A 23,165-nucleotide genomic window follows, 5' to 3' on the forward strand; every position below is an offset into this window, starting at 1 on the left:
CAAATCGTTAACATACAAAAATCAGGGGCCCAATGACTGTTTCTTGAGGGAATCCGTCGTTAATTGTCACCCAATCTGAATATAGATTCCATTTTAACGCATTGTTTCCTATTAGACAGAAAACATCCAAGCCTAGTTTCCGATGCCGAACGAAACCCGTACTTTGCTATTTTTCAGAAAAATTTCGCGAGAAATTGAATTTAAAGCTTTTGTTAGATCTTAAAAAAACGAATAACAGTTTTATTTTGTTCTACAAGCCTGTTTATTGATTCAGTTAATGATTTGACAGTTTCAGTCGACTATTTATTATTCAAAAAACTGAATTGATTTTCATTCATTATCTTACGTTCTATATGCTCTAGCATTTGTTGGAGTAGTAGGCTTTCAAATATTTTTACAAGAGTTGGTGTCACTGAAATAGGTCTGTAGTTCTCTGATTCAAGCGGATCACCTTTTTTGTAGATTGGAATTACATATGCTTTTCACACATCCTTTTGCTTTACCCCCGACGCACGTGCCATAATTTTACATAATGATTTACTATTTACTGTGCTCTCTAACTGGGAGCGTTCATGACATACTGGGGGGCATAATGGTAAAAGATCTAAATTTTTATGTCAATAATAGTATGCTTTCAACATTTCAGTCTTATCATCCAATCAAAAATGGCACAAGTCATATTGAGAGTGCGTGACAGAGAGAATTCAAGCCAATACGGTCGTGCGTGAAATTTCAAAAATTAAGCCATAAAAGTGAAAAGATTACTCGACTCTTTTCTTTCCGGAATAATAGGTCAGATTTGAAATGGTTAGATAATAACCTGTTGAACTGTATAAAGACGAGGTTCCAGATCTCGACCACCTCAGGATCGTCCATGTTGACAAGTGAAGCAGCATCTCTTCCTCCTCCCACTCTGTCATAGTGAATCTCACTGCAAGGACCACAAGGGCCCGTGTCTCCCATTTCCCAAAAGTTATCCTAAAACAAGCAATGCAATAACCAAATTGCAACAACCTTTAATTTTGACCATTACACCGAGCATTATTAGTAGTAATTATGAAGTTGTTCATCACACTAGGAATTATTAGGACAATAATTCACTTTCGACGAGGGGCGACAGTTCCTGAACTACCATAAATACACCAATATTATTATATTCAATTTCTCATTATGCAATCTCAAGCAAGCTTTTGGTCATAAATTATCATGTGCACTCCATGGACATTGTTTGATAAATCATAACCCCCTTAATAGAGGTTACTAATTTGGTTGAAACGACGATTAAGGCTAAATTCAATATAGTAATTATCAAAACAGTTGTTGATAAAGATTGCCCTATCAGCCACTAACTTTCATGCCAAAGGGGAGCACCCTCTCCTGGGGGACGCCCAGGTTAAGCCAGATGAGACGACACTCCTCGTCACTCTCGAGCCCACTGGCTTCGTCACCTCCGAAGTATGTGAAGTACAGTCTCTCTTTGTCTATCTTGTAGTGATTCGTCAGTAGATCCAGAGCCCAACTGCACGCCTCGCTCTAATCACAAACATGCAAAAAATGCAGATATTTTTGTTACGCCTTCGCATTTTAAAGAAACTATGCCAGCCTAGATTTTTTGTACTTTTCGAACCCAGAAAACTCTTAACTGTAGCAAAACCACCGAAAATAAAACTGTAAATCAAAAATGATTACTATAAATTTCCTTCAAGAAAGCAAAACAACAGTTGATAATTTACGGAATGATGCGAAAAATGAGCAAAAATAATTATTTTAATCAGGCTTTAAAAAATCTCACAATCAAACGCCCTCGGACGCATGAATTGCCTTCGAATAACTGGCGAGTGATCGATTCTAGTATTTTTGTCTGCTTTAATGTCGGGATGGGGGACGGAGGTTGTGATTGCATGAAAACAAGTACGACTGTAATACTTTCCACGAATTTCAAACTTTGTTCCGAGAGCAATTAAGAACTTACTTTGAAATAATCTCCGAATGACCAGTTTCCCAACATTTCAAAGAATGTGTGATGGTAAGTGTCCTTTCCCACGTCATCCAAATCGTTGTGTTTGCCACCTGCTCTGATACACTTCTGCGTATTGCACGCTCTCTTTAATTTGCCCAAGTCACTGTTGGGATCAGCAGTTCCCAGGAAGAGAGGCTTGAACTGGTTCATACCCGCATTTGCAAACAAGAGAGTGGGGTCCTCGTGTGGGATTGTGCTGGAGGATGGACAGTTTTTGTGACTATGTTTGGAGACGAAGTAGTCAATGAAACATTGTCTGATCTCACCACTAGTTGTTGGTGCCTTGCCTTAAACGGTTCAACTATAAAAATTCGGTTACATGACAATTTACCCAATGCCATTATACCTAATGCACTTTGATATTTTCGTCCAATGATCCGACTACAAATTAGCAGTCGCTATTACATTACACGTATGTTTTAACACACTCAAGTGGCTAATTTAATCCCATTTCGGTTGTGACCGTTTTATAGCAAGTCACACGGACGCTGAGGTTTAGCCATGGCCAACAAGAATGTTAGAACATACTTGTAATAGCGACGGCTAATTTGTAGTCGGATTATTGAACGAAAATATCAAAGTGTATTTGTTATTACGGCATTGGGTATAAAATGGAATTGGGTTAAATCTCCCGACACCAAAAACTCAGACGGTTTGTAGTAGGATATTTTATTTCCAGTAACATCAGATAAAATCACAAAATCTTTCTGTTGATTAAGTATAGGTTACGTGACTCTGCTTGAAGTTGCGAACCACTGGCAGAAATCGATAGTCAGAATTTCGGCCTGAATTCTGCAGTCACGTACAGAATCTTGCTTATATACGCCGTTTGCAAGCTGGTGGCATTTTAAATATTGGGTATGTATAAAAGAAATTCTGGTCCTGGAGCTTCTGTCGTTGCTGACTGGCGGCATTATCAAACTTGCTCTTTCCTGCTCTATTTAATACGATGACAGAGAAACAGCAGTCAGTACAAGTCGCCCGAACTTTCAGCTCAGATGAAAATCAACAGGAAAAAATCAACAAACAGCAGTGGACAGAATGCTGTGAGACGAGATCACAAAGACAAGCACTGGCATGAAGAGTTCATCAGATAAGGCTCCAATTAAGCAGATAAATAACATAGCTGGCAGATTGCCAGAAAATAGCCGCAATAGATTCGTAGATCGGCAGTCTAAAAAAAAGTAAAAAAGACAGACTAAAAAAATTCGTCTTTTCATTGAAGGCTGATCTGTTATATTTTAATTAAAAATCTGTATAAGTTATTGCTGCCTCTATTAGCTGATCTCAAATAACCTTCATTTTGAGCGACACACGCCCATTTGACCTTATCTCTTTGAATTAAAGTAAATAAAGTCAATTTCAAATTGAGGAAGTCATTTTTGAGAGTGAGGTAAGTCAAGTGTGACCAAAAATTTAATCACGCGCATGAACAAAAAACTCGCTCCACTAAGAGCGAAAAATGACGTCAGACATGCAATTCATTTGAAATTGCATGAACGAATGAACAAAAAGTGGCTGTGACGTCATATGGTCGTAACAAAAATCATGACGAAATAAAAAAACATAGCAGGACAAGTCCTGACGTACAATTCAAAGAATTTTCATTGACTAAACAAAAAACTAGACCTAGAACGGACTATTAATGGATTGGGAAAACCAATTAGAAAAAAATCCGATCCAAAAAATCGAGAAAACTGTAAAAATCAAAGTCAAATTGCCGCATGTGAACAAAAAACTACTAGCGAGAAAGCGAATTTTTGTTAAAACACCGCTTTCTCACTCTACTTTAAAATTGGAGCAAAAAAATTTCACGCCGCAAAACCACTTGCTTTTTAGCTCCGCTTCCTGTTTCGGCGTGACCAAAAACACTACTCCAATTTGACTTCAAAAATCATGAAAATGTGTGAACAGATCTAAAAAAAAACATAGCCGGAAGAATTCCGGAAACGACTCGAAGTGAAAATATATTTAACCGCCATCAAACTACTCATGGGAAAAACCTTGCCTCCACTAATTTATGATTTTCTCGAAACCAAACCATAAAACAAAAAAAGTAAAAACAAGAAAATCAAATCTGTTAAAATATGATTAAAAAAATCTGATCAAATTTTGTCATAACTTGAGATCCCGAAATAACTATATCTGCCAAAATTACTTCATAAAAACAACTAGTACTTACTAAAACCACTCGAGTGAATGTAAAACCACTCTGTTAAAAATACTTGAGGCTAAATTATTTAAAAAAAAGCTCTTAAAAACAACTTGCACTAAAAAACTGGAAAAAGTCAGTAAATTTCTTAATTTTACAAAAGCATATAGAATATATCATATCCAAAAAAAATTCTTTTCAGCCAATAGGGCATCCAGATGCTCGCAAAACAATAGGCAAGTCATAATAGTCTAAGAAACTTGACTCAAAAAACAGAAACAAAACCCCGAAAAACTGCACAAAGAAAAAAATTAAGAAAAATAGTTCCAATTTTCGCTATTTTTTGTCATATTTCTCATCAAAAAAAATGATTCATATCCAAAATTGCCCATACTTATTACTAAACAACTAAAACAACTATTATGAACTCAAAACCTTCACAAATGCCATAAAGAATTAAGGAACAGAAACGGCATTCAAAAACAAATTCATAAAAAAAAACTATAAAAACTAAATAAGTTTTTTTAATAGTACAAGGAAAGATAAAGCCGAATAAGGTTCATTTGCAATTAGAGCAATGAAAAACTTGCAAAACAACGGGCAATTTATAAAAGGGTGGGTAAGACACTTGTGTAAGATTTAAAAAAAGAAAAACTGCAAAAAATGAGAAAAATGGTTTAAAATTTCTCAATTTTTTGGTCAATTTTCCTTAGAAAAAATGATTTATACCAAAAAACTTTAGTCAATTGGTATCTGACAATTCCCTAAGAAACAAGCTTCTATTCAAATCCCACTTAAAGCAGTAAAACAAAAAAAACAGGTAAAAAAAATTAAATTTCGTCTAAAAATCAGCAAACTGATCAAAAACCTCCAAATTAGCATTTAAAATCAAATTAACTACTTGAAACCTTTAATTCCTATCAAAACAAACCTAAAACTAATACAATATCATAATCAAACCTCATAACCATCAAAAGTTGCAAAAAACTGCTTGTAAAAGCCGCACGTGAACAAAAAATTTCGCTCGCTTAGAAAAATTTTTTTCACACAGCAATTTCTCGCTCTCTCAAAAACAGCGGTGTGAACAAAAACCACTCTCTTTTCGCTCCGCTCTTCACTTTTGTTCAGCACTAAAATCACTCCAAATTTTTTCACGCGTTTCATTTCCCGCTTCAAAATTTACTCCAAAAATTGATTAAAAAAAGGACTTCTCCAATACTCCTCTTCGAGTCGTAAAAAGACAGCGCCCCAATACAATTCAAATTCTTTGAATTGTAAAAAACCAAGAGAAGGCCAATAATAACCCCAGCTATCGCTGTGCGGCTATTAATAATTAAGATTTCACTGTATTAATTTCGAAGAGGCATTTTTTTTACGCAAGTTAAACTTTGGAAAAAAAATCAGTCTGGCGCCTTATGTCCTTAAGCACAGAGGGGGGGTTGAAAGTTTGACAAGGATGTTATGAAAGTAGAAGTTAACTAACTAACCGCTCTTCATCTTGACTGTAACTTCCAGGTTCTTCACTCTGTCTTCTAGACTCTGTAACTGATTCTGAATTCTGTCCGTAACTGAAATTAACAACCACAAACTTACCACTAAAATAATTTCTACGCCAAAATAACGCTTTGCTTTTAAACACAAAACGTTTCTTACATCAACAATAAAATAAACGCATATCAATATCTGATGAATTTGAACAACGCGTCATTCTAAATTTAGTTTATAATTCAGCAAATACTGTTTCGAATTTTTCGTCGAATACTCGAATTTAAAAAAGCCACGCGTCTTACCTGACTTCAAATCGTTTTGACTGCTTTCAATATTGTCCACGCGAGATACAGCTTGCTTCAAATTTCTCAGGCCATCCTAAAACCACCAGAACGGTAACTTCAAAATTACAAAATAAGACATCTCATTTGAAAAAGCCACACATCTTTATGCTCTATAAGATGATATTAAGTTTGAAACACCTGATTAGTTAAGCACGGGTAACTTAAGCAGTTAAATGAAAACCAAGGGACACATTTCAAACTTGTTCTTGAAAAAAACTTCACAAGATCTGCACCATCCAAAAGATAAATATAAAAATAGATCCTCGTAATAATGTGATCAATTTTTCAACATCAAAAACGAGGCGGTGTGAATAGATTAGTTGATCATGTACCTCAGAAAGAGCTTCCTGAATAATAGCCTTTGCCCGTCTCAGCTCCTCTCGAATGATACCCGACTGGTCAAGGACTTCAGAGTCATCGATACATTTGTCGATCAGACTCGAAACCCGCTTAGATTTACTTTCGGTCAACGACCCGTTCGGTCTATCCCGCGCTTGGTCTAGGTTTGTTTTCGCAACATTTTTCGATTCGCCCGATTGCTTTCTTTCCTTTTTCAGTTGCTGTTTAGAAGCTGAAGGTTTAGAGCGGACGGTGTGATTAGTTTGCTGCTTCTGAAAAGTAAGCGCAGCTTATAAGAATACACTCATAAGTTTGTTGTCAGAAGATTGCATTCCGCGTGCAGAAACAGCCAAGTAGACTAGGCATGAAATAAACAAAGCAGATTGAACGAAAAGCAGTGGTCACAAGAAAAAGGAGAATGTGAACTGGCATCACAAGGGAATAAAAGGAACTGAAAGGCAATGAAAGGAACAAAAACTAAACAAAAAATAGCTAGATTTTTAACCGGTTGATGGCAGCCAAGTTTTTAGTTTTCGAAACAGGAAATTGGTAACTCTATTAAACTAATTTGTTTGTCCAACGCTCCATATTTCTGAGCGTTAGGAAATTGTTTTCAATCTGTCTTTTCTAAGGCAACTTTAACCAATCCATGCCAACTGATTTAGTAAACGGCTTTTTCCATGAAAACATTTTTTCCTTCAAATCCGTACTAATTCAAATATAGAATACCTACTGCAAATCAGTGATTTAATAAGGCGTTTTAGCATACCGATCGTTAACAAACACCGGTCTCAACAGTATTTATTGCTAACAAAAACTTTGTAAAACCCATCGTCTGTAATACTGAGATCATGTCCATTTTAAGTTCATGCAGCTCAATATTTTCCCGGCTTTTGATTATATATCCAAACACTCGTCTATAGGAAAATTTCAGGAAAAATATCCCTTACAGCTTCAAAATCTGAGCAACAGGCACTACGTAAGTTTAAATAAATCGCAGACCAAAATCTGCGTTTTAAAACATAAATCGACTAATGTCGGAAGAATTAATCTCGAACGACAGGGCGATGCAATTCAACTCAGGGGCTGTAGCCCAGATAATTTTTTCTTTATGGGTGCAAAAATATTTTTCCACGCCGGGATTCGAACCATGGACCCCCAACCCTCACCAGAACCACTGCCCACTCGCCTATCAGTCCCTGCTTGATGCTAGGCTGCAATCGATTTTATTTCAGCAACAAGCTTTACTTCAGAGTGAGAGCAATAGGGATAACTCAAAATTGAAGAACGAAAGCGTGAAAAAGTCTCTTGAGAAGTCAAAGAACGCTCCAGAAGAAAATCGCAAAAGCGGTCAAGCAAAAAATTTGCATTAAAAAAAGAACGACACATTTACAATAAACAATTGTTAGGAACTTCGTTCGAAAAAACTTAATCAATTAAAAACTTAGTCCAAAACTAAAGCAATTAAAAAACTAAAGCAGTTAAAAACTAAAGCAATTAAAAACTTAGTCCAAAGACTCCGGAAACGAACACAAACGTCGTAATAACTTCAACCTGAAACTGAAGTAGGTAGGGTTTGTATGTAGTTAGAAGGGAGGGGGAGGTGGCGCGATTAGAGTTAGAAGAATGGGTCAAAGCCTTCCCAAACTGACCTTTTCACCTTGAATATTACTTATTATGAACTTAAATAGTGAGAGTAACAATCCTTTGTCTGAGTGCGGTAAAACAAGGTGACTTCTTTCGCTTTTAAGTCAAACGCCTGAACAAACTCAACATGGTAAACCAACACCGGCCTTCGCATCCAAAAAAGTTCTAGAGAAATTAAGCGTAATAAAAATGTTTAATTACCTTTTCGGGAATTTTTTGGCAAAATTTGATATCACAAACTTTGCTGCATTAGAATTTTGGAGTAAATTTTAACCGCATTAGACTGATGAGATCAGCAATTATTAAAAAAAAAAGCAAGTCAAGAGGAACAACAAAACCAAACAACAGTAACAACAAACATTAATTACATCTAAAACTTACCACCATTTTTTTAAAAAGGAGAACTTATTAAGAAGGTCAAAATAATGTCAGATAAAACTAAACAAAATAAATATAGTACACTAGAAAAGGTATGGGACGATTCAATAATACGGCTCGGTAATTAGAAAAAAACCAGCAAAACTAAAAAAAATTGGCTTATAATTTTAAAAACAATTAATTTCAAAGTAATGAAAACCATTAAATAGCAATCAAAAACATCGAACATGTTTATGATCACATACATCTCTACTGGAAGGCATTAAGACCTGTCATCATTAAATTTTTCATGTGGTTACAAAAATAACATCAAATAGAGACAACAAAAATTCAGTATAAACTTGCGAGAAAACGCTGTCAAAGCCGTAAAGCCACCTTTTGACCCTCAAAATTTGTTAAATTGAGCCTCAAATCGAATAATGTGGTATGCGACCTCTCACTAAAAGGAATAGGTAATAAGTAGACAGAGAAAAAATATCAAAATTTAGTAGTACTTTGAATTTTTCGAATACAATTATTTTCAAAGTCATGAAAGCCACCAGCTACAAAAAGAAAAATAAAATAGGTTTGTTTAATCGTCAAAAAGAAGCGCTTGAGACCTCTAATCATTCAGAGTACGCCTTAGGTCTACAAAAAAACGTCAAATAGACAAAAAACAAGAACTAGTTTACTTTTTTAGCGAAAAACCCGTGTCGAAGCCAGTAGATTCATAACGAATTCTTCTTAAAAATTAGATTTTGTACACTTGAATCATCCTTCAACAACAACTATATCATATGTGACTTGTAAATAATAATAAAAGGTAACAAATGGACAAAAAGAACAAAAATGCAAGATAAAGTGTTTTTAATTTTTAAAAAATATATATTTTCAAAGTCATAAAGGCCATCAGCTATCTACTCAAATCAGTCCACAGGCTCACTTATTCCTCCATAAAAAGCCAATCATACCTCTCATTATCCAGGAAACTTAATGCCACTAATAAGACAAAGTGAAAACGAGAGTTAAAGGCAAAAAAATTCAATTAAACTCTTCGAGGAAGGGGAGTCGAAGCCGTCAAAACCATAATCTATGCCTTTAAAGACTTTCATATGTTCAATTGTGCTTTAATATTAACGCCGATAATGAAATATGTGAACTGTCAATAATGTGATAATGTGAAAAAGGGGCCAAAGCCAAAAATTGTGAAATCTCGCATTAACAAAGCCAGAAAACTATAACTTAATGCGTAAAACCGCAAGAAGTATTAAATTTCAATTCAGTAGAAAGAGGAGGGCTCTTTATTTGCTGACACTATGCTACAAGTTCACCAAATTAAGACAAAAATAACAGCAAGTTTAATAAGCCATTGTTTATTTAAAAATAAAACATTTTGAAGTCAAGACGACTATAACCTTTAAGAAACTAGACAAATTCATTTAGGAACGTTCAGAAAGCCAATTTGACCTATCCACAGTGAGCTTTGATTTGAATTGTTATTTACTTTAAGTAACATAAAAAGACTGACTGATTACAATCCGAATATTTTTTGAATTATAACAGTCCAAGATAGGACCAAAACCAGCCCTGCTATTACTTTTCGTCCAATCAGAACACTAAGTTGCTTCGAATGATATATATATGTAGATTTGTTAGTTAAAAGATCAAAAAATGCTGCGTTTTTGATAATAAGAGGCTAAAATTAACACAAAAGGCAAAAATTTAATTGTGGACTACTCTGAATGGAAGTGGAAATAGGACCAGCTCCTTTGTAGTTTACAAGATTGTGTCGTTTGTTTTAGGGTGTGTGTTTTTCCGGCAAATTTTATCAAGTTGACTAAAGAAGCTTAATTTTTGTGCAATTCTTGATGAAAAAGGCTGAATTTTGAAAATTTTAGCAAAAATAAATCAAAATAGTCAGCAATACTTAATACTTTTTTGTCTTTATAAATATGATCAACAGTACTATTGTTATCAATTTTAGCATATTTTAGCAAAATTGACGAAATTTCATGCAAAAATTCCCGAAAATGTGAATAAAATAAGATCAAATCGGTCTAAAATTCATAAAAATTTAAACCACGATAACTCGCTGTAGAAAACGAATATCAAAAAATCTTTTTAATTCCATATTCAGCACTGGACGGGCTTTTTAATGATACTCGTCACAACTCTTTACGATGAATATATCGATCGGTCAAAACCATTCCATTAACTCTAAAAACTAGGCGACAGCCTATCATTGAACCTTGGAGGAGGTCCCTAGGACCCTGGTTCGGGAAAAAATTATATAAAATTCAATAAGATTTGAAAAACTTGAAGAAACTAAAAATAATTTTGAAAACTGCTGATATTTAAATCATGAAAACATTTCATTGCATCCAGAGGCTATGCAGTAACCTATCATAAAATCCTAGAGGAGGTTATGTGGCTCTTCAGGCTGAAGAAAATTAAAAAATGAATACTTTTTCGGAAATTTTTTGGCAAATTTTGATAACACGGACTTTGCTGCATTAGAATTTTGGAGTAAACTTTAACCGCATTAGACTGATGAGATCAGCAATTATTAAAAAAAAGCAAGTCAAGAGGAAAAACAAAATCAAACAACAGTAACAAGAAACATTAATTACATCTAAAACTTACGACCATTTTTTTTAAAAAGGAGAACTTAAAGAAGGTCAAGATAACGTCAGATAAAACTAAAAATAAATGTAGTACACTAGAAAAGGTATGGGACGATTCCATAATACGGCTCGGTAATTAGAAAAAACCAGCAAAGTTAAAAAAAATGGCTTGTAATTTTAAAAACAATTAATTTCAAAGTAATGAAAACCATTAAATAGTAATCGAAAACATCGAACATGTTTATGATCACATACATCTCTACTGGAAGGCATTAAGACCTGTCATTATTAAACTTTTCAGGTGGTTAAAAAAACAACATCAAATAGGGACAACAAACAAAAATTCAGTATAAACTTGCGAGAAAACGCTGTCAAAACCGTAAATCCACCTTTTGACCCTCAAAATTTGTTCAATTGAGCCTCAAATCCAATAATGTGGTATGGTTACCCATCTGCAAGACTTGAAAAGCTTCGTTGGCCAGTAATGATCGTTTAACTATTTTGAAAACAAAATCTTGCTAAAATTCAAGATATTCAAACCTTCAAAAACCATATCATTGTCTCAAGTATCCCAATTTCAAGCTTTAAAGAAATTCATTGGCTCAAAGATCCATAAACTTGGAACAAGTTAATAATTTGAAAAAAATTACATTTTATCAAAAAATTGCTAAAACTGGAGTCATTGAAATATTGAAAACCATTCCATTAACTCTAAAAACTAGGCGACAGCCTATCATTGAACCTTGGAGGAGGTCCCTAGGACCCTGGTTCGGGAAAAAATTATATAAAATTCAATAAGATTTGAAAAACTTGAAAAAACTAAAAATAATTTTGAAAACTGCTGATATTTAAATCATGAAAACATTTCATTGCATCCAGAGGCTATGCAGTAACCTATCATAAAATCCTAGAGGAGGTTATGTGGCTCTTGAGGCTGAAGAAAACTAAAAAATGGCAAATTTTAAAACTTGAAAAAAATTGCAAGTTGCATAAGAACTGCTAAAAATTTGCTAAAAGTTGAAAACTAATCTACGGCCAAAGAAGATTTTCCATTAAATTATTATCACACCCTTACGGGGATTTTTCGATCGTCTGAAGAACCTGAATAATGACAATAAATGTCAACAGTGCGGGTGACTTCAACCTCTAAGAACCGCCCTTCATACCATAAGTATAAGTCTCCAAAACAGTTTGAGCTGAAAGGCTCTAAGAGAACTTAAAGCCCCCAGGGCTCTACCTGTTTATCCCGTTTTTGAGGACGAAAACTCAAAAGCGTCAGACAAAAAATCGGTCAAGCGAAAAATCGCATTAAAAAAAGACCGACAAGACTAAGATAATTGCTACAAACTTCAATTGAGAGCAATTCAACATTTTCTAACTAATACAGATTCTTCAGATTTGTCAAAAGGTTACACTTGCTTTTATACATTATCAAAAGCAAACCATTCTGAAAAAGTCGGTTCATAGCACAGAACTTGTCTACGTTTTGATTTTCGAAAATGAAACTGAAGTTCTCGTTTAAAAAAACGCGTAGAACTGCTATCAACTGCTTTGAGCTAGGACAACTGCCAAACAATCATATTTTCCCATTCATCGTGTTTTTCAGTATTCTATATTCAAAGGCATTTTCTCGTTTTTTGAGAATGGTTACATTTGTTAAATGGTGAAAGGAGAGTGCAAAAAAAAAGAGATAGAAAGCATGCAAATTCAGACTAAAAGTGATATCTAATTTGAGACAAACAACAACAACAGCGACATTCTGCGTTCAGATCTGTACTGACCTCTTTCACTCGAGCCCTATTCCAATACAGGGTCTCAGCATCCGCATAAAGATGCATTTTAAGCCAGATTGAACTGGCTTCTGCCTTCAGACTTTCAAATATTGCTGAGGGCAGTTCGCAACTTACGGCAACTTTGCCTTTAGACCGTTCTTTCTCCTCAGTTTTCATCGCCCGCTCGATCTTTTCTATACTTGCTTCATCTTTAAGATCATCCGATTCCATTTTCATTGTTCTGCCACTTAGCGGACTTTCGGTCAACTTAGGTTTTTCATCGCCTTTGGCTCTTTGAACAATAGCGTAATAAAAGCTCTCTTCAAGTGAGTACTTGAGAGAATTATATTTGCACGAACGTCGGTGAAAGCTTTCTTCGGCGATTAAAACGGAAACATCGTAACCTTGAGATTTCTTTTGGCTCGTGTCTTTTGATGCACTTTTCGGGACTTTCTTCTCAACCGACTGTTCAGCAGCGGCTTCTTCAGGCACTTTTACTTCATTGTGGGCCGTTTCTTTTTCCTCCTCTTCGCCACGTATTTTTGTGTTCAACAAGTGCGCATAATACAAGCATTCGTTTCGCGACGTTTTAAGAGAGTTGTATTTACAGTCATGGCCACAACTCAACTCTTCAGCTTTAAAGTGAGCAAAATTCATTTGTTCATTAGAAGCTTTATCAGCGACAACTTTGTTAACAGGAGCGCTATTTTCCTCACCGTTTATAGCAGGCGCCACCGATTCAGTGACTGGTTCCGATGGCTGCAAAATTAAGAGAAATTCTGGAAACACTGATTAATTTGGGTTCTGCTTATTACTCAAAGCGTCCCAGTACACCTGTGACAAATAAGTCACTAGAATATCTATAACCCAAAAAAATGAAGAGTAGATAGATTTTTTTGCCTTACAACGGAAAGCTCAGAACAATCAAATAGCTTTGAAATCTTTCAGCATTATAATCGATACGGATAAAATCATGACCAGAATTGCAAGTTAATTATGTTAAGTAAAAATCTGTTATGAAACTTCCCCTTTAAACAAATACAGAGAACACACAAATTCAAATCAAGATTTAATTGATAAAAAAGTATTTAAAGTTTGTAACATTAACCCTGGAAATGGCTATCTTAATGTTCAAAGTTAGGGACGTTGTTGAAAGCAACAGCTAAAAAGATAGTCTGACCTTAGGAGCAGTAATGGAAGGCTGTTTGTTGACAGAATTGTTCAGCTGCGCCAAGACATACTTGGATTCCTCAATGCTGTACTTGAGATGGTCTCGCCACACAGAAGAGAAAAGGTCAGGGCACACAACCTAAATATCACCTCATTTCAACAAACAAACAAACCCTCATTTGTATCAAAGAGTAACTAAATAACTACTGTATAACACGTTAAATCATGCACTACAAGCACAACGAAGATTACTTTAATTGTTTTCAGCACTGTTTACGATCTCAACAGTCCCAAAAGCTAAAAAAAAAGTCTTCGAAAGTTTAGGAAAGGTAAGTTCGGGACGGCACAACGATACATCTAATTGAGAGTTATTGATCAGACATTTGGACTTTTAATACATCAAAATGCAGATAATGTACTATAATGCCATGCACAGCTGTTAACTGTAAGTATGTCCTAAATCTCATTGCTTGCTCCCAAAAGTCCACACAGTTGCTTGTAATAGTCCATACAGTTGTCAGGTTTGAATTTTTTACTGCGTGTTTAGATAGGATCTTTCAACTATCTGCTAATAACAACGTCTATTCAATTAGCAAAACGTTCAGCTGACATTATTTTTTTAAAAAATAATCAATTTGTCAACTAAACTGAAACACTGTAAGTGAAAATTGAAGCAATTAGAGAAAGAGTAGAAATGATTTGAACAGATTGCAACTAAACAACAAACTGGCAAAGAAAACTTCACTCATTCCGTGCGTATCATGCTCACAATAATACCTTGCTTTCAAAAATTGACGCTAATTTAGCATCAGCTTTTTCTTCCGCAGACTTTTCCTCGATCTTAAAGGACACTTCTTTCTCGCGTGACTTTTCATCAACTTTCAAAATTTCTCCATTGCATGGTTTTTCTTCGACTGGCTCCGAGACCTCAGTAGCGAATGGTTTTGCCTCATTTATCGCAGCACCAATTTTGATTTCAACAATTTTTTCGCTTTTTTCTGTTTCGTCAAAATGAACTTTAGACACGTTAGCAGTTTCTTCCTTTTGACTTTCGAGCAAACTAGTTTCTTTCTTTTCTTCTGTTGCTTTAAATTGTTCGCTTTTCGGTTCGTCTGCACTTTTAATACTAATTATTTCAGTCGATTTCGCATCTTCAGTTTTAGTACTTACGTCAGCCACATTTTGCAAACTTTTACTTGTTAAGAGTTGGGGACTTTCAGTGGACGCTGGTGCGGGGAGGTCTTTATCGGTCGAAAGCTTACCAGAAGTGGCTGATTTAGGGATACCGGAGGAAGACGATGAAGCAGATTGTTCATTTTGATTTTGATTCTGGGGCTTTTTCTGTTTGTTTTGGGGCTTCTTCTTACCACCCTGTTGGTTCTTCGGCTTTTTCTTAGTCATTCTTCAATTTTAAGTTTTCTTTTCGGTTAAACGATGAAAGCAGAACTATTAGAATCGCAGCTGCTGTGTTAAAAAGAAAATATTTGTTATATTCCACGTAGACTTTAATTCGAGCATCAGATTTACAAATTGATGTAAAAATGGTACTTACAACAGCAGAAGTTGATTTCACTGTCTCTTTCTCACTGAAGCAACTTCTCAAGTAATCTCCTTCAAGCTGATCAAATTTCAATTTTTGTAGCCAGACGAGCTCGTTTTCAGTCCAAATACTTAAAGTTGACATATAGATCTGGAAATAAATAAAACATAGCTGGCAGATTGCCAGAAAATAGCCGCAATAGATTCGTAGATCGGCAGTCTAAAAAAACAGTAAAGACAGACCAAAAAAATTCGTCTTTTCATTGAAGGCTGATCTTTTATATTTTGATTAAAAATCTGTATAAGTTATTGCTGCCTCTATTAGCTGATCTCAAATAACCTTCATTTAGAGTGACACACACCCATTTGACCTTATCTCTTTGATTTAAAGTAAATAAAAGTAAATTTCAAAGTGAGAAAGTCATTTTTGAGAGTGAGGTAAGTCAAGTGTGACCAAAAATTTAATCACGCAAATGAACAAAAAAACTCGCTCCACTAAGAGCGAAAAATGACGTCACACATGCGATTCAGTTGAAATTGCATGAACGAATGAACAAAAAGTGGCTGTGACGTCATATGGTCGTAACAAAAATCATGACGACGAAATAAAAAAAACATAGCAGGACAAGTCCTGACGTACAATTCAAAGAATTTTCATTGACTAAACAAAAAAACTAGACCTAGAAAGGACTATGAATGGATTGAAAAAATCCGATCCAAAAAATCGAAAGAACAGAAAAAATCAAAGCGAATTGCCGCATGTGAACGAAAAACCACTAGCGAGAAAGCGAATTTTTGTTCAAACACCGTTTTCTCACTACTTTAAATTTACTTTAAAAATTTCACGTCGCAAAACCACTCGCTTTGTCGCTCCACTTCCTGTTTCGGCGTGACCAAAATCACTACTCCAATTTGAATTCAAAAATCATGAAGATGTGTGAACAGATCTTAAAACATAGCAGGACAAGTCCTGGCGTACAATTCAAAGAATTTTCATTGACTAAACAGAAAAACTAGACTTAGAATGGACTATGAGTGAATTGAGAAAATAATTTTTAAAAAAAATCAGATGAAAAATAAGAAAAAAAACAGTGTCAAAATGCCGCGTGTGAACAAAAAAAAACCACTAGCGAGAAATTAAAATTTAATTCAAACAAAAAATTAGGCCTAGACAGCGCCACAATACAATTCAAATTCTTTGAATTGTAAAAACACCAAGAGAAGGCCAATGATAGCCCCAGCTATCGCTGTGCGGCTATTAATAAATACAATATTAACACAACTTCATAGGATGACATCAGAATCAAGAAATTTGGAATCATTTCCTAGATAATATCAAAATAAACTCACAAAAAATGTCAATGCACATTAGTTCGAAATCAGTTCAATTTTGCTATTTTTTGAGGCACAGGCTTGTCTAAGCTTGTTCAATATATCATCAGGGAGTTTTTGTTGATGCTTGGAGAACGATTGCCTGAATACATGTAGGTCAGAAATAAGCTCATTCCATTTTGTCGATAACATGGAAAACGATAGCCATGAAAGGTAAAATTTGCAGGACATTTTCCATTTTGATGCAACCGATTTGAACTTTATATCAGATTTCAGCTTCCCGAATACTTCGTAGAGATGCGACATCATAGCCATTCGATGTTTATGAGCAGATAAAATAGATTCCAAATCATCTAGCACAAGAGTTGAAGGCACCATTGTTAAATAGGAGGATGACAAGTTTTCAATTTGGAATATTGTCGACCATAAACTGTATTCTAAATTTTCAAAAAGGAGCCCAGACGATCGCGCGCCAAAGATTGAACATTCTGTAAATAAAGCAATAACTTCATCTGGCAAATCATAGAAGTCGGCATTGAAGAGACGATAAGAATATGCATACACAAAAGCTGCATTCACGAATCGGTAAATTAATGTACCAGAAGGCTTTCCTGGAAAAATTTTAGTAAAATCGTCATGCTTTCTGATATCTGGTACAGGTTCGCTGGTACCATCGCCTTGCAACCACCACGGAACAACGGGCTCAAGAACAAGCCCACCTTTGTTAGTTCGCAATAGGTCATCAAATGCTAGTTTCTCGTCTTCGGCCAGCTGATCATATAAACTTTCACTGTCTATATCAATAACTCGAGAACAGTCTTCACCCGCCGATGAGTGCTGTCCAATATCAAGCTGAGATATCTCATCAAGCAGATCTGTTAACTGATTTCCCACATTGCTTTTTTGTTGATTTAGAGCTTCAAAAACTTCATTTCTGTAGAACTCTTCAGAGCAATCCGAGTGTTTCTCATTTTTGTAACAACTTAAGGAGCAATAAGACCATAGACATTTCGGACATTTATAACCAGCAGCATTTTTTAAACAAATATTGCAGAGCTTAGATTGCGCATTCTCCATCTAATTCTGAAAAGAGTAACAAATTTCAATATGTCTTTTAGCATCTCGTCGGAAATAGCCGTAGCTATTTCAACTGTAGTTTGACATCCTATGTAGCTCATGTTATGCTGAAAAAGATCCTGGAAAAGTATCAAATAGTAAGAGAACAGTTAATTGTAAGTATAGTAGTAGTAGTAGTAGTAGTAGTAGTAGTAGTTCAGGCTTCTGCAATGCACGGGTTGAAGCACCCTTGTTGATCGTTATAAATGAGATATTTTTGAAATGGGGTTACAGTTTTTGCACAGGCAGCAAATTCTCCAAGTGCACATGTCAATTTCGTTAAAACTTCTAAAAAAGAATTTCCAATAAATGTCGCTGATCCGATATTTTATATTTTTGTTGTCTGTAAGGTCTGTCTGTTTGTTGACAATATTATAGAGATAGGCTGTTCTCGACCAGAAATTTTCGTCGCTTTTGAATAATCGTTTTTTCGTAAGTTTGATTTCACATTTCGCGCCTTGTCTCGTCCGATTATTGTTGTTGAAATGTATAAACTTTTCTATGGCAATGTTGTATTTATTGTTTATGAGATCACATAGTAGTAATAAGCTGTGAAGTTCGAAGTAAAAAGACAGAGGTAGAATTTTCAGTTTGATTAAACGCTCCTTATATGTGAGAGAAGAACCTATTATCCATTTCGTCGCACTTTTTTGGATTCTTTCGATGAGTACAAGATCGCATTTAGACGGATACCACACTTGGCAGGCGTAGGATATAATTGGTACAATGTAACCCGTGTATGCGTTTAATTTAACTTGAGGGAGAGTTCTGTGGTGAAGATCTCTTCTGAGGTACCAAAGTGCTTTAAGAGTTTTGGAGGCTCGTGTGCTTGCGTTTTGATGCCAAGTGAGGTTATCACAAACTTGTATTCCGAGATCTTTTTGATGAGACGAGATGTTGACAGTTTAAATTTTTATTGTAAAGAGTGACTTTTTCTTGAAACAGAGAATCTTGCATTTGTTTTCATGGAGGCGCATTTCGTTGTTATTGCACCATTCATTTAATTTCTGGAGATCAGTTTGAAGTTCATGTTTGTTATTAGAGAGCAATTTGTAATCATCTGCATAACCGTAGGTTTGCCTGTATTCGATTTTTTGTGGTAAATCATTTATGTAGACGAGAAAAAGTAGTGGCCCCAGGATTGAACCTTGCAGTACGCCGCTAGTGACGTCACGAAGGCTCGACGTTGAGGTTCCAATGCGAACACGTTGTTTTCTGTCGTCACAGTAGTTGCTTATTAATCTGAGCGCTTTTCCCCCGATCCCTGATTCCGAGAGTTTTGCAACAACGCGGTGGTGGGGTACTGTATCAAACGCTTTCTGGAAATCTAGGTAGAAAACGAAAAGTTCATCATGTGCAATTGAGTCGACTTCTTTGTACAGTTGGTCTAGAAAGCATAACATTTGAATAATTGCTGAACGTTGAGGCCGAAAACCAAACTGGGAATCGTGAAGTGTTCCTTTAACGTGCTCATAGAGTTTGTTGAAAATAAGTTTCTCGAAAACTTTTGAGAGGCAACATAGGCAATTAATTGGTCTATACATTTTGATTGCGGCTTTATCGCCCTCTTTGTGTATTGGTGTTATGTCACTTTGTTTCCAATATGCTGGAAATTTACCTTTGTTAATGAATGTTTGAAAAAGTAGAAGTAAGGATCTGCTTATTGTTTTTGATAGATTTTTCAGAAACAGGTTACTTATATCATCAGGGCCGTTGGCTTTACTAGTATCAAGTTTGTTTAGTATACTTTCAATTTCTTTTTCTGAAATATCAAAGCGATTAAGATCTTTTTCTTCAAAATTGAACTGGTTCTCAACATTTGATATTTTTGAATTGAAAACACTCTGGAAAAATAAATTGAACAACTCGGCTTTCTCTTCATTGGTGTTAGCAGTTTGTTCATTTAGGTGCATCTCGCTTGGGAATGGTGTGACTTTTTTAATTGATCGTAAATATTTTTGAATAACGCTGAATTGACGTGTTGCGAAAATCTCGCTTTCATAGATGACTTGATCGTTTTTACAAAGTGTGTTGACTTTTTCTTCGAGACAATCTATTTTGTTTAGTGTGCTTGGAGGAGGACTTGGATGGGCAATTGCTTTTCGTTTCAAAGTTGATAGTTTTTTCATTTCATGGGATGTGCTTTTTGACACCCACGGGGGGAGCTGTGATCTGTGCTGAGTTACTCTTGGGACATTTTGATCGAAAAGGCGATTGAACCATTCATACCACTGTTTAAGAAGTTCGTCAACGTTACTGTAACAATAGGGGTTAAATGGGTTTTTTGAGATGTTGCAGTTGAATTTAATCCAATCTATTCTTTTGTAAGCGTATTTTGGTCTGCTGCGATCGGTCGCTTGATCGTAGTTGCATTCGTATCGTGTTATGTAAGCGTAATGATCTGAGCATTTTTTGTTGTTGAGGGCATAGTTATTACTAATTTTGGTTTCGATTTTCGAATTGATCCAAAATTGTGGTTCGTTTGTTAGGAAGACATCTAGCTGTTTTTTGTACCCCAAAAGCTCAGTGAAGTTTAGCATTTGTTCAAAATTTTCATCTACGAAATAGTTGAGCCAGGTGTTTTCAAGTTCATCTGGTGAAGACATTTGTTTCCAGTCAGTGGTTGAGAAGTTGAGATCTCCTGTAATGATGATTGAATTTGGCTTTGTTTTCTCTAAAAACTTTAGCGTTTGTGTGAGGTCTTCAAACTTCTGCTTGCACCATCTGTATGGGCTGCCTTTAGGTGGGTTGTAAATGCAGACAATTAGGATTCAGTCATTTTTAGTGTTAATTTTTACGATTAGGCAACCCTCGCATGTGTTCTTAACGAACAATTCTTTAGATTGAATGTTGTCTTTTACCGCCACTAGAACACCTCCATGTTTTGAGACACCGCATTTTGAAGTTCTGTCATTTCTGTGAATGACATAATTTTTGAGAAAGAGTGCTTCGTTTGGAACTTCTTCTGTGAGCCATGTCTCGGTTAGGCAAGAATGTCTGGATTGTAGGGGACAATAGCGTTTGCAAATGCAAATCTTCGTGGTAGATCAATGAAACTATGTAAATTAAACGTTAGAATTGATACCTCTTGTTTTTTGTCTGTATTTTTTGCGAGTCAGGTGGAATACCGAGCATTGTCTAAGTACTCGACCCAATTTTCATCTTGTTTTTCGTATAATGTCAGATTCATTACTTTCAAGTTTTTTCTGGGGAAACCTGCGTCTATTAAGTCTTTTCGCTTTTTCAGACAGTTATTCAGTTGCTCTTCTTCTTGTAGGGAGTAGTCTTTGCTAATGTACACTGTTTTGCAATATCGTTTCAATCTTGAGAGTGAGAGTAGTAAGATGCGTTTGTCATACATGCATGGCATGGTTGCAAGAATGGTACGATGCCTTCAATCTTTGAAAGCACCCATGCGCCTGCAGTCCGTAATTTGGCAGTCTAGCTTGAGGAATTTGAGGATTGACTGTATTTCTTGTATATCTTCTTCAGCTCTTTCACGAGCGGTTTCTTTCTTACTTTCATCTATTCCTCTTATTCTGATTGCCAGGTCATTTGCAGTTCTAGCCTTTACTGTGGGTTTTTTTTCAATGTTGTTGTTAGCTGTTGGCAGTTTATTCTCAATTTCATTTATTTTGCTGCTAATAGTTTCTTTGATTGTGGTTTGAATGTCCTCTTTTATTTCTAGATTGTTGTTTTTGTGGTGGACTTTTTATGATGTCCAGAATCACATCACGTTTGTTCTGCTGTACGCAAGCGTTGCATAGAAGCAGAACGTTTTGATTGACCTGTTGAAGTGCATTTATTATTTCGATGCTAAGTTTTGTGCAGCTTAGGGACATGTGCATGATTGTGGCACAGCATACGCAACGGAAGATTGCCTCTTTTTTACCAATTGGCTTAGAACAGGTTTCACATTGGATACTCATACCCTCTAATTGAATTTGTTTACCAGATGTTTTGGAACTCATTCCGTTGTGTGTGTGATTTATAGAAAAATTCGAAGTTTAAACGGTTGGAACTAATAAATTGGGGAAAGAAAAACTTATTTACCTTTGGAACCAATTACTGGTACCGTTGGTAATTCGTGGGGTTGTACGAACCACACTCGCAGTTCCCAGCACAGTGGTATTCCTTTGGATGGTCTTTTTTGTCTATGTTTGCGCTGAAATTTGTGCGTAGGATTTTGTTCTTTAATATGGAGCAGATTCCTCCAAGGGCCTTCCCGTTGAGGTGGACGGCGTCGTTACTCAGGTGTAATTCCGGGGAATAAACTTCTTCAGTGATGCCTCTGTATTCCCACTTTTTACCTTTTTTTTGTAATTTGCTGATGAATTCGTTTGTTGCTTTGGCCTTCTTTTTACTCGCACTGTCGCTTCCTCGTGATGGGATGCCAATTACAAATACTTTCTCTGTCGCAAGGGGCACAAGTTCTTCGGCTAGTAAGGCAAGTTCTTCAGCTGTTTCTTCTGGTTCTTTGTTCGATGGTGTTGAGCCGGTGAAGATGTCGTTTCCACCAATGAATAAAACTATATTGTCGTATTGCCTTTTTTCCGGTAAGAATTCTGATAGATGTCGAATTTGCGCTCCTGGAAGTGATAGGATGTTAAAATTTGGAAATCGGAGATGTTTCAATTGGGAATCTGCAAAAATTATGTTTCTGGTCTTGGAAGTTTTAAAGATATGAAATCGCATTCAGTCTTCTTTTATTCACCCGTCCAAGCTAGGAACGGACGGGGCTTGAAGGAAAGATAGATTTAAACCGTTGGAACCAATAACTGGTACCGGTGGTCTTATTGATATAGTTCCTAGCTTCAAATGATCTATTTAATAAGTTTATCACAACAATTAGGCTAATTATTAGCTTTAATCAACGCTCATAAATTTATCGGCAATTCTCTGTGTCTCTTCATACAATGAGTTAAATTGGGTACACTTGAATCACAGGAAAAAACTAAATTGAAGCTTTGATGCGGAGGCTCTTTGCAAAATAATGAACTGTCACATGTTACAACAGTTTTTCTGTGAGCAGGACTTCTATGTAGCACCAGCTCCCGATTGGGATAATTTCTGAAGCATAAATGTGCTTCAGAACTTGTCCGTTTATAATTAATAGGACAGGATTCCAACTGAACAATTCATCGATGGCTACAGACTAAATTGCATCATTCAAACTTACAGAATGTGCAGAGAATGTGGCGTGATAGCCGAGAGGTAAGGTGCGTGATCTCACACGCCAATGATGGAGAGTTCAATCCCCTGCCT

At 35.8% G+C, this 23,165-nt stretch overlaps 2 protein-coding genes across 7 annotated transcripts in view; both read right to left on the reverse strand.

Moving 5' to 3' along the window:
• LOC142343297 (alanine--tRNA ligase, cytoplasmic-like) overlaps positions 1-22,746 on the reverse strand; it is a 116,205-nt gene extending 93,459 nt beyond the window's left edge. Inside the window, exons 1-10 of one of the 6 annotated variants that reach the window (XM_075395110.1) lie at positions 22,721-22,746; positions 15,466-15,600; positions 13,924-14,052; positions 12,753-13,502; positions 6,337-6,615; positions 5,963-6,038; positions 5,660-5,740; positions 1,973-2,307; positions 1,351-1,533; positions 821-978 (exon numbers count right to left, since the gene is read on the reverse strand). In XM_075395110.1, coding sequence (XP_075251225.1) covers positions 821-978; positions 1,351-1,533; positions 1,973-2,307; positions 5,660-5,740; positions 5,963-6,038; positions 6,337-6,615; positions 12,753-13,502; positions 13,924-14,052; positions 15,466-15,597 — 2,123 coding nt within the window. In that variant the 5' untranslated portion in view covers positions 15,598-15,600; positions 22,721-22,746. Of the gene's footprint in view, positions 1-820; positions 979-1,350; positions 1,534-1,972; positions 2,308-5,659; positions 5,741-5,962; positions 6,039-6,336; positions 6,616-12,752; positions 13,503-13,923; positions 14,053-14,690; positions 15,378-15,465; positions 15,601-22,720 lie in introns of those variants that run through there. The other 5 variants (XM_075395106.1, XM_075395107.1, XM_075395108.1 and 2 more) reach the window with 5 other exon arrangements.
• On the reverse strand, positions 16,719-17,863 carry LOC142342504 (uncharacterized). Its single transcript, XM_075393851.1, has one exon. It carries the CDS (start codon positions 17,859-17,861, stop codon positions 16,821-16,823), a length of 1,041 nt encoding a protein of 346 aa, XP_075249966.1. The 5' UTR covers positions 17,862-17,863; the 3' UTR covers positions 16,719-16,820.
• Positions 22,747-23,165: the final 419 nt, after the last annotated feature.

The sequence above is a fragment of the Convolutriloba macropyga genome, chromosome 7 (genome assembly GCF_964194025.1).
Source record: "Convolutriloba macropyga chromosome 7, txConMacr16.3, whole genome shotgun sequence".
Lineage (NCBI taxonomy): Eukaryota > Metazoa > Xenacoelomorpha > Acoela > Convolutidae > Convolutriloba > Convolutriloba macropyga.